The 11,826-nt window shown below is 41.1% G+C and overlaps 2 protein-coding genes across 2 annotated transcripts in view; one reads left to right on the top strand and one right to left on the bottom strand.

Moving 5' to 3' along the window:
• Positions 1 to 348: 348 nt before the first annotated feature.
• On the top strand, positions 349 to 1,551 carry her3 (hairy-related 3). The gene is made up of 4 exons (XM_029665348.2): positions 349 to 402; positions 542 to 637; positions 725 to 806; positions 985 to 1,551. The coding sequence occupies exons 1-4, from the start codon at positions 349 to 351 to the stop codon at positions 1,497 to 1,499; spliced, it is 747 nt and encodes a 248-aa protein (XP_029521208.2). The 3' UTR covers positions 1,500 to 1,551.
• An 8,770-nt stretch (positions 1,552 to 10,321) lies between these two features.
• The window catches only part of LOC115132046 (probable G-protein coupled receptor 153), a 36,884-nt gene continuing 35,379 nt past the window's right edge, over positions 10,322 to 11,826 (bottom strand). Inside the window, exon 6 of the mRNA XM_029664251.2 lies at positions 10,322 to 11,524. Coding sequence (XP_029520111.1) covers positions 10,709 to 11,524 — 816 coding nt within the window. The 3' untranslated portion in view covers positions 10,322 to 10,708. The remainder of the gene's footprint in view (positions 11,525 to 11,826) is intronic.

Raw genomic sequence — 11,826 nt, 5'->3', positions numbered from 1 at the left:
TTCGCAATGACTGTGCTTCTTTCCATAAATAGCATAACGTTATAATAATATATTAAGATTTAGATATTAGATATTTACGCTGTTAGAGGTCCAAGATATGCTGCCTTTGGAGATGATACGCGTTCAATAGATTATTCGTTGAGAGCTCTTGGCTGATTGGTTGTTTGGGGCTGTCAAAGCAGCGCTCATCTCGGCGCGCGCGACCCGCAGGGCATTTGTTGCATTGAGATGTTAAGTGGGGGACGTTATAAATCGGCTCCGGAGGCAGAATTCCTTCACTCGTTCGCCAGGAACAGTTCAGGCAGTAGGTCAACAACATCTGTTAGCAAACCAGAAACTACCTTCAGAATGGTGTCGACATCCGATTGTGTAATCAAGACCAAAATCATAAACGGGAAAAAGGTGTGTAACCTATGTTACCTACATGCATGCTTTATTGGCAAGTAATAATAGCTTTCAAACAAATTAATGTCAAAAACGAATATTTTAAAGTAACTGATGGATTGTTTGTTAATGCATTAATTCTCTTTTTTTTTGTAAGGTATCCAAACCATTGATGGAGAAGAAAAGACGAGCGCGCATAAATAAATGTTTGGACCAGTTAAAATCTCTGCTGGAGAATTATTACACCAGCAATGTAAGTAATACTTCGAATCTATTAGGTCAATTGATACAAACCAATCGTGCTTTAGAGCTTAGTGGCTAAATGTATGCTCCTTTTCAGATTCGAAAACGCAAACTCGAGAAAGCGGACATCTTGGAACTAACTGTAAAGCATCTGAGAAATCTTCAGAAGATCCAGAGTGGTGCGTTATCCATCACAACTATTTGTTATCTCGTTCTAGGCCTTGCCTCGATAGGCTGGCCTATCACTATTAGCTTCTACCAGCAATTATTCGATCTACTGTCAAGTGACATTTTCGTCAGGCTGGGTTTTACGCATGGTGCCATATTTACTCAAAATGTTCCTCTCATTTTCTACAGGATTTTCCATGAACTCCGAGTATGCTGAATACCAAGCTGGCTTCAGGAGCTGCCTAGCAGGCGTGAACCAGTACTTGCAAGACAACTCGAGTGGGAGCAGCAGTCGTTTGACCATGCTGACGCACCTTTCAAGCAGCCTGCACTGCGCCGGAGGACAGGCTCAGAACTCCAGCACCGCGGACAGCGACACGGTAGCAAAACATGTGCTGCCCGAAACTGTTGTGTGCTGCCCGATGCAAAGACGTCTTCCTTCGATAGTTGGGCACGAAGTGAGCAAGGCACCGACCACAGTGCCCCTCGTCCGGTGCATCAGGGCGCTCGAACCTTACAGCGCTACGGTGCGCGTGTCCGAATCCAAACCTACTAAACTCTCCGCAGGGACCAGTCAAGTCATCGTGTCCACAAATAAGATTAAACTAAATAACAGTCTCAGCTCATGCTACAGAAACAAGTGTCTCTCAAATGGTCAACACAGCCATGCAGTTACCATGCACAATGTTTGGCGTCCTTGGTAGCATGTTGAATAGAGATTTATTTGAACTGATAAATACTTTGTGTAGTATTTGCACGGTGTAGATTTGTATTTTCTAAATACTGTTTTTACTATTGTACATATTTTTTAAAATTGTATCAATAAAATCAAAGAACTGAAAGAACTGAAAGAACTAAATAAGCCTTTTGTTGTCTTATTTGGTAGTGGACTGGGACAGTGAATGGACGGGAAACTCACACACACATTTCTTTATGAAAGTAATAAGTCATTCTGTAACCAATTTGTACAATACAGAATAAAATGCAATAGTAACAATGCATTTAGTCACCTAAACTCATCTTGCAAGCCAAATAGGCCATTCCTCATCATCTAAATATTTAGCTACAGTCTCTGAAGCAGCCATGACCTTAGCTGGCTTCATAGGGCTACTGAATAGACTCGAATAGATAACACCAATGCAAATGTTAATACAAAAGCTTTGCAAAATTCCCAAAATTGATTTTTACTTCGTAAAAATGCTTTGCCCTAACCCCTCCCCCTTTTTGAACTTGGAGTCATTCTTCTAACCTCTCCATGGTTGCTCACATGGAGTGATTTACTCATCCTTGTCACTAACATGGTTAAAAGTGTGTTTTATACAGATGTAGGATCTTAATTTGATCACCATGTTGCAAGAGAACGTTGCTGCAATGCAGGACATTTTAAACGTGTAGTGTATTTGAGATTTTAAAAGGCTTCTGAAGTTAGTCATTTCCACTTTGACATTTCAGACTTGATTTTCCACATTTGCTGCAGGATTATTTTCCCGCTGTAGCAAACAAAACTGTCTCACATTAACATCTTACATATGTAATGAAAATGGTTTCGAATCTGCAGTACGCCTAGTTAGTAAGCTGGAATATAAATTAGCCACTTGGCTGGTGGGGGAAGTTATAGGTCACACATTGTTTTTATTAATTTAGCCTATTATTAAACAGGGGTGTGTCATCCTGTACCAAAGTCCAAAAGCATATCAATAAATTCGTGTATGAAGTTGCACAGGGAGCTGTGCCACCAGGTGCTTGATACAGGTTTAGAACATGCATTCAAATGGTGGCGGACCTCACCAGCTTCTTCGTTCGAAAAAGCAACATTGGGACTGGCCAGGGGATTACGTTTATTTTAATATCTATAACTTGACCATTTTATATTCTATTGTTGTTTTTTCTTCTTTATTTCGACTACAGGTAAAGATACAAACATGGCTGTCACCTGTTGCTGAAACGATTGGCATCGGGTAACCTTGGCATTTGGTTCCCAGGGGTACCCCATGTTCCCAGTAGTGCCACATCCATGATAAAGCTCAAGCTGCTATGTATTAACATTGTCAATGAAGCTATAGCCTATATCAGTCCCTTTCCTACATTGGCAATGTTACGACATTGGCCTAAGTGAGGAAACAAATCTGGGGGGTTGTCAACCGCCTAGGGCGCATCCCATGACGCGCCATTCATCTCATTGTTCTCCAGTTTTACGCATAACTACCGAAACAGCAGCGCGCAAATTAGGTTCTTGTTGAACAGCACAGCAATTTTCTGCTACTAATTATTTACATGCACGTTATCTGCTTTCTCGTCTCATAGGCCCCATGTTATCTTAAACGCTATGGAGGTTTGGGATTCATTGTGGACCAGACGTTGGTTTTGGAAGCTCATACATATAAGAATAGTCGCTTAATTTCACTTTCATTTACTCAGTTTGGGTAGGTCTATATATCCTATAGATAGCAGGCTACTCATAAAGATGTATCGATATAGCCGGCCCAAAGTGACCCAAAAATAAAAGTTGGTTTCTTTTGGATGGAAAACAGCGTTTCCGCTGCTATAGTTGGTTGGAGGTCTAGCATCAGTATCATAAAATGGCTCTCTTTTCATGTCGACTAAGGTTGGAGAGGATGGCACCTTGCAGCGAGGAGAATCACTGAAACGCCCATCGCTCTTTCAGATGGTATTGCCGGCCTGCTGCGTGCTGGGGACGTTGACGAGGCATGGGTTCCAGAAGAAAAGGACGCCTTCCAGCAATGTGAGAGAAAAAGAAGACAAAAAAGACTGGTTCAAGTTGCTTGTGTGCAAACTCTGGCCCACACGCTATTTGTAGACTGCGCGGCTCACATTAATGGCCTATATCTCTATGCCTTTTCTTAGCAGGCCTACACCATGCATCCACGTGTTGTCCGTCATAGCCTACATTTTGTACTAAATGTTCGTTTATATCTAACTTAAGAGTTGGGTTTTAGACGATTGTGACCAGGGTAGCCTATTTAGAGCAAGCCGTTTTCAATATAGGCAGACCCACTGCAACCATATGGGCCCAAAAGTCCCGCTGTTGCGCTTTTAGTGAAGTGAATACATGGAGATGTATAGGCTAAAGAACCTACCAAAGCCCTTGAGTTTGTTTTACTTTAGAAAAGCCAAGCCACGTGATGTGCACCCTGAATGCACTGAAACTTTTAAGAATGTCTATGAACTCGTCTCAGCGTTGTTTAAATAAGCTAGTTTGGTTTGCACCATAATAGTGGTGCATCAGAGCCGAAACACAGAGAATGGAAAATAAAAACGTATTTGCATTAGACTGTGCCCAGTCAAGCGCCCATAAGAGGCAGACGTGTAGGCCTGGCCTATATACAGCGATGCAAAGAGCCATGCCCCGTGTCCACCGAGCCTTTCAACACCCTGTGGTGGACTAGAGAGATGTTTTTTCAGGTGGAACGTTTGGTCTATGACCAAGGTGAGGCATATTCGATATTCTCTTGGCCAATTTTTTTTATAGGGCTACACTAGAACGAAGAGTGCAAAATAGCCTCAAATCATCTAATTTGAAAGAAACTGGATAAAATCCTATCTATTTTAAAGATAGAATCCTCTATTGAAACAATAACAAAGCATAGTCCCCGCCCCTGTTTCGCCAAAAAGCTAAGGGATGGGGTGAAGAAATGTAAATTCATAGACAGAGCTATGAATGCAAGGACTGACCATCCATGATATACAATGTCACATTTTAACCATGTTTTGAGGCTATACAGTGTTCGTTTACATTGAAGTTGTTTACAAACATTGGAGTAAAACAAGTTTATTATTGGGTTGTGGTGGGGTACGACAGTTGAACTAAACTCATGTATAGGTTACATTCTTCAAGAATCAATGGGTGGGCTTATGTATCATTAATTTATAAAATTATTCTAGCGTTAAGTAATAGGACTAACATGTGTTAAATACTCGACTACCCCCATTCCACCAACGAAAATGTATCATAATTAGGCGTATGTATAATCGTTGCAATTGGGTGTATTAACCATGAGACCAGGTCGCAGCACGACTAGACTTCCACAATACCGTGGAATTTCCCTTCGAGATAGATGGATAAAGACCCATGTCGAGGCTCACAGGCTGCGGGTAAGTTGTGAACAAGGTGCGGGCATTCTCCAAGGAAACGAGGGTGAGGGGCTAGACGTAACTGAATCTGCAGAGTCAAGCGTTCAAAACACCTGCTAAAAAAAATTATGATCGTGTAAATTTAGGCTACTTGAGTTTTTAAGGGGCTAGGCTTACGATACGTGAATTATGGACCAGACATGACTGCATGTGTGAACTGACAGTGTTCAGGGGCAACTTGAGGATGTTCTTCAGCCTCATACAGAGCTAGTCCTGAAAAGAATCACATGAAGTTGGAGTGCTAGAACTGTCTATTGAATAGACTACATTAGTGATACTCAAATTGCGCATGCCGACCACATCTGGACCGCGAGCCCATTAAGAAATGTGAGTGCATAAGAAATATGTCAAAAACAATATATGTCGAAACATCTGCTTTATTTTTTTCTGGTCCGTACAGAATAATATCTCGAATTATCTCAAAGAAGTGTGAACATCAATTCAATAAAACCGTGTTGTGAATCAAACTCTAATATGGTTGATGTGCACCTCACGGAAAAAAAACAAAAAAACAATTCAAAATACAAACGCAAAACACACTTTCAACGATTTCAAACTAATAAAGTGTTTTTTTTCCCACTGCAACTTTGATTCGAAATAGATCTTTATCCTTTTAACAAAACCATCATCTGAGCAACAAAAACACCAAATATTGTTCATAGGATTGACAGTCATAAAAGCTTTAACAGAGCAGGATATGTTACAAAATTAGATTCTGATAAATAGGTAGGTACTGTAAACACAGAGAAAAACATAATGCAGAAAAAGTCAATGACGTGGCATGTTTCGAAAAGGGAATATAAAGACGGCAATACTTTCAAAGAAAGGTGTTCACATTATGATTATCATTTGAATATTGAACAAGGGGTGAGAGGTGCACAATTAACAGGCTAACCTAAATTAATAACCTGGACTTTGGAGCATGACTTATGCTATAGAAACAAATTAGCTTAAAGTGTATGCAAAACATCTGTAAGCAAAGTATTATGATAATAGCACACTTTCTATGAGGCACACACACATTATACCTTATAAGTGCATTTATCTAGCCTGGGTACCAGTTTCTGAGGTCAATTGAACTCGACCAAAGCAATGGGAATACCATGGAAACGCGTGGGGGAAAGATGCTGTGGGGGAAAGATCCCTAATCTCCTCATTGTCCAACAACAACATTTTCCTACATTTAGGCTATTGTTTATATGTGTATTTCACACTATGTTGGGGTAAACATCGGAGTATAATGCTTGTATGAATGTCAACCCCAATACATGTCCATCATGTCATCATCATAAATCAACTACTTAAAAACTACTTTGACTAATGTCACCGATTTCTGTATGCTAATTTAGCTATGCTATCAGTTTATATGAATACCATTTAGATATTAGTAGTCACTTCTAAACCTGAAAAGGGACAACTAGCCTAACTGTTATGCAACGAAAAGAGTCAAAAATATAAAAATCGGACTTTAGTAATCACATTGTGTGCCTATTACAATACATTAATCATGACGGATTTGACAAATATCCTTATTGCTTATTACTGATGAATGTGTTTTTATTTATTTATTTCTGCTTGTATTTATATTTTCATGTGTATTTTCTATAATGTATGTAACACATACTTATTCAAGAGTTTTTATTTATTTTTTAAACTATTTTCTACATTGTAGAATAATAGGGAAGACATCAAAACTATGAAATAACACATATGGAATCATGTGATCAAAACAAATCAAAATATATTTTATATGAGGTTCTTCAAAGTAGCCACCCTTTGCCTTGATGACAGCGTTACACACACGCATTCTCTCAACCAGCTTCACGAGGTAGTCACATGGAATGCATTTAAATTAACAGGTGTGCCTTGTTAAAAATTAATTTGTGGAATTTCTTTTTGCCTTTGAGCCAACCAGTTGTGTTGTGACATGGTAGGGGTGGTATACAGAAGATAGCCATATATGGTAAAAGACCAAGTCCATATTATGGCAAGAACAGCTCAAACAAGCAGAGAAATTACAGTCCATCATTACTTTAAGACAAGGTCAGTAAATTCTTTGAAAGTTCTTTGAAAGTTTCTTCAAGTGCAGTCGCAAAAACCATAAAGTGCTATGATGAAACTGGCTCTCATGAGGACCGCCACAGGAATGGAAGACCCAGAGTTACCTCTGCTGCAAAGGATACGTTCATTAGAGTTAACTGCACCTCAGGTTGCAGCCCAAATAAATGCTTCACAGAGTTCAAGTAACAGACACATCTCAACATCAACTGTTCAAAGGAGACTGTGATAATCAGGCCTTCATGGTCAAATTGCTGCACAGAAACCCCTACTAAAGGACACCAATAATAATAAGAGACTTGCTTGGGCCAAGAAACACGAGCAATGAACATTAGACTGGTGGAAATTTGTCCTTTGGTCTGATGAGTCCAAATTTGATATTTGGTAACCAACCGGTGTCTTTGTGAGACGTAGAGTAGGTGAACGGATGATCTCTGCATGTTTGGTTCCCTCGTGAAGCATGGAGGAGGAGGTGTGATTGTGTGGGGGTGCGTTGCTGGTGACACTGTCTGTGATTTATTTAGAATTCAAGGCACACTTAACCAGCATGGCTACCACAGCATTCTGCAGGGATACGCCATCCCATCTGGTTTGCACTTAGTGGGACTATCATTTGTTTTTCAACAGGACAATGACCCAAAACACACTGTGTAAGGGCTATTTGACCAAGAAGGAGAGTGATGGAGTGCTGCATCAGATGACCTAGCCTCCACAATCACCCGACCTCAACCCGATTGAGATGGTTTGGGTTGAGTTGAACCACAAAGTGAAGGAAAAGCAGCCAACAAGTGCTCGGCATATGTGGGAACTCCTTCAAGACTGTTGGAAAAGCATTCCTCATTAAGTTGGTTGAGAGAATGCCAAGGGTGTACAAAGCTGTCAAAAAGGCAAAGGGTGGCTACTTTGAAGAATCTCAAATATAAAATATATTTTCATTCGTGTAACACTTATTTGGTTGCTACATAATTCCATTTGTGTTATTTCATAGTTTTGATGTCATCACTATTATTTGACAATGTAGAAAATAGTACAAATAAAGAAAAGGTGTGTTCAAACTTTTGACAGGTACTGTATATATATCCACTTTGTTGAATGTGCACCAATCGAGCGTGTTTCTATACCCCATGGTCTGCGTTCCATTGACCTCTTAACCGCATTTATGTCATATGCCAAATGTTTAGCTTATATGCCAAATGTTTAGCATATGACACAGAGTACAAGGAGTGGAATGTTAGCAGAAAGAGACTGGTACCCAGGCTAGCATTTAACTCCATACTCTTATAGTGCATTACAATGCATATTATAAGCTGTCATAACTCCAAGTAGTTATAACATCCTTATAATACATCACTATGATGCATTATAATACCAATGTGTGTGTGCCTCATAGAAAGTCTAGGATTTTTTTACAACATAATGAGGCTATAAAAGGGTTAATTGGGGCACACTGCGAGTTGAAAGTACTATCACTCCATTTAATGAATTGATCTGCAAACCTACACAAAACTTGTCTAAATTACATTCATGTCAAATGTCAAACTTAGGATTTTAGAACTGCCAAATTAACATATTTGGGGAATATTACATTTTAAAGTTTAAAACATTTGTAATAACAAATTATCAATAGAATTCAAATCTCTCCAGCATGAGGAAGACTCCGTTGCCTTGGTCTCAGTGGCCTCAATGGTCTTATACACCTGATGGGCCCCGATTTCAAGTGTTTCCCAAAACACCATCTAGAGTTTTGTAAGAATTTAAGCCAAGGATGTCAAAGCAAAAAGGAATATAAATGTGTACCCACACCACCAGTGAACCACATACTCTATAAACACTGGAGTGCATTGGTGGTGGTGAATTTAATGAACACCATTCACGTTCCTTCGGCCGTGCTTGGCTTCACTTCTTACTGGCCACCCTTTGGCATGTCAAACATTCTCTGAAAAAGCACCTCGTTCTAGTCGAGGTCACCCAGAGAACCTGTACGTCTATTCATGGTCCTTCGATCCAGATTCACTGATTGGTCACAGTTAAAGCAATAGAAATAGAATTCCTAGAACGGGGAAGACCCTCAGACCATTGCAGTTTGACTGTACCCTCATTGGTACACTTAGTATGACTGACATGGAATTCTATTTCTATGGTGCAAGTATGTGCCAGTAGCAGATTAAAGCTCTATCCTGGACTGAATGTGGCCCTCATCCTTTTTAACAGACACTATTTTAGACTATTTAGATGCAGCTCAGCAAAAGGAGGCGTAATCCTAATTTGAGATCTGCATGCATAATTTTACCTCCCAGAAATATCACATTGACATCAATGACTGATTTATGTGAATGTCTGAGTTACATCTTTCAAATTGGGATATGGCAGATGTTTTGGACATGAGCCACTGGGTGCATCTCAATAGTGTAGTGACTCCCTCTCCTCATCTCCTTTCTTCATCCTCACTGAGCTGAAAGAATGGGAAAGGTGTAAACTGATTGCAAGATTTACCTTATCATTTGATATCTGTGCCGATAGAGAGGAGACAAGGAGGCTTGGAGACCAATTCAGACTATTGAGATGCACCCCTGGTCTGGAGGATTTTCCTCTGCACATCCTGGTGCTTCCTAAAAGGGCCACTGGGGCCAATCTAGGGATATACAGATTGACCAACACTCTGCTGCCAAGTGTCAAGCACCATTTGTGAGGTTAAGCTACTGTTGACGGCTGATGGATATCATATTATGTATGTCTGCATGAATATCTGTGCGTGTGCTGACCACTGTTACACATTTGTAATCATAAATATCGAATGACAGTATTTATAAGAGGAAACAAGAACACATCCCAGTCAAATCCTCAATGAAAGAACGAGGAGCACACCAAACCATACATCCAATGTACCTGTAACTTTCATTATGTACACGTCACACCCACTCCACGCCGAGTTAACTTTTTCAAAGTGTCTAAGGGACATCATGGTAGAAATTCTTCTTACACAACCATGTAGAAAATGACACTGAAGTGAGGCAATTGCAATAATGTCTTTGTATAGGATATTTAACGATAGGCCACAACACAACATCAGAGGGCTTCCTTCATGAAGAAATAAAGTTTTGTATATTTCCTAAAAACATTCCCTCTCTTCCTTGTTTATTTTGATCAAAAATCTAGCAAATGATCATCCATCAAATAGACACGTCATAACCACAACAAATAAGAACATGGCCTGTTTTGGCCTTGCCCTCTCATCTCATAACACCTTACACAATATCTGAGATTTTGAAGTGCAAAAAAATATCAAAATACCAATCCCCCCCCCCCCCCCCCAATCCTCGTACAATAAATGACACAAAACAAAAGAGTGGAATATGCACAAGATTAAAAGGAGATGTTAGTATGGGTTTACTAAAAGCAATGTGTTTGAGTCACTATGTGGTGGAGCTCACTGCCTCCCAGGAATTGCACAGCCTCTTTCAAAGTTGCTACGTTGTCTAGCCTACCAGGTACTAAAGCAAAGGTAGGCAGGTCATGAAATGTGTACAAAGCTTTAAGGCCAATAAAACAGAGTATAAGTCCTGGCTTTGGGAGTTTAGTGTGGCTGAAAAAAATCAACCATTATTTAGGATATACCAGTATGAAATCTTTCCACCACCCCAATGCCATGGTTCTGTAATAATAATACTAATAATATTCATAATAAAAACTTTCTCTACTCTATCTAGGTGGCAGATCCTATGGAATCTGAGTGAAATGTGATATATCCCGAGGCTGATGCAGAAGGTGAGCTTATAAAACTATTTGTGCTCCCTTTACTGTCTCCCGTAGTCAGGTGCTTGTGTCCCCCCCAGTCGGGCCCAGCTCTGTGGGCTCCTGTCCTGCTGGGCCTGTGAGACGAGTGCTCCCCAGTCCGCAGGCTTTGCCCCGCGGGGACTAGTTCGCCATGGCGCTTCCCCTCCCGCCGGTGCTCACGGAGGGAACCTGAACGGCATGCCCCGGAGCTTTCCCCACCGCACGCCCTGTGTGAGCCATCTGGTGACCCTCCCCGACTACAGCTCCTGCCATGCTGCGAGAGGCGCCGCAGGGCATGGGGCTCACGCTCAAAATCGGTGAGCGGGAAATGCGGATACAAGATGATGTGCTGCTCGTAGACGTCTGGGATGAGGGAAATGGTGGAGGTGCGGCGTGGGCTCTTCATGGGACTGGGAAGCGGGGTCTCATCGATAAAGTTGATGACCTCGTCGCGGCTAAAGCAGCGCAAATCTGCCTCCTCGTAGCGCTCGCCACCGCTCACCCGCGGCAGCTGCTTGAGCATGTGCCCGCTATCCTCTGAGCGCCGGCGCTTGCGGTGCGGGTGGCTCTCCTCGTGGTAGGAGACCGGGCTGCTCCTGCGCCTCTCGTGGCGTGGCAAGCTGGAGTTGTAATGGACCATCCCCATCACGTCCTCCGTGGAGCCCCAGTGGTGTAGGTAGGAGGGGATCTGGCCGCTGGTCCACATGTCGGTTTCGTCGTGGGAGAATCTTCTTGTAGGGGGTACCTGGCGCAACACAACACACAGACCAATAACATCAGCTTGTATGGAGAAGGTTAGGCCTGGATAATATGCATATGAAAATTGCTATACATTCATACATTTCGATGAAAAAACAACAGCAATACATTTTGTTTCTCTTACTGCTAAAAACTACAAAGGCAACGTTCTTTAAATGATTTGGTGTTAAACATTAGGCTGTTTTCTAATCAACAGTTGTCTTCTCTAACATGAGTCATTAATGCAACTCAATTAAACACATATTTGTTTTTGAAACTATTATGACAGTAATACAGCACTACTATAAC

The sequence above is a fragment of the Oncorhynchus nerka genome, linkage group LG7 (genome assembly GCF_034236695.1).
Source record: "Oncorhynchus nerka isolate Pitt River linkage group LG7, Oner_Uvic_2.0, whole genome shotgun sequence".
NCBI classification, from domain to species: Eukaryota; Metazoa; Chordata; class Actinopteri; order Salmoniformes; family Salmonidae; genus Oncorhynchus; species Oncorhynchus nerka.
Note: the sequence above shows the minus strand (reverse complement) of the source record. Positions and strands in the feature narration are given on the sequence as shown.

Excerpts from the sequence above, each read along its gene's own strand:
- her3 (XM_029665348.2), top strand. The coding sequence starts at position 349 with ATGGTGTCGACATCCGATTGTGTAATCAAGACCAAAATCATAAACGGG. Across the intron at positions 403-541 it reads AAATCATAAACGGGAAAAAG|GTATCCAAACCATTGATGGA; the intron begins GTGTGTAACCTA and ends TTTTTTTGTAAG. Across the intron at positions 807-984 it reads TCTTCAGAAGATCCAGAGTG|GATTTTCCATGAACTCCGAG; the intron begins GTGCGTTATCCA and ends CATTTTCTACAG.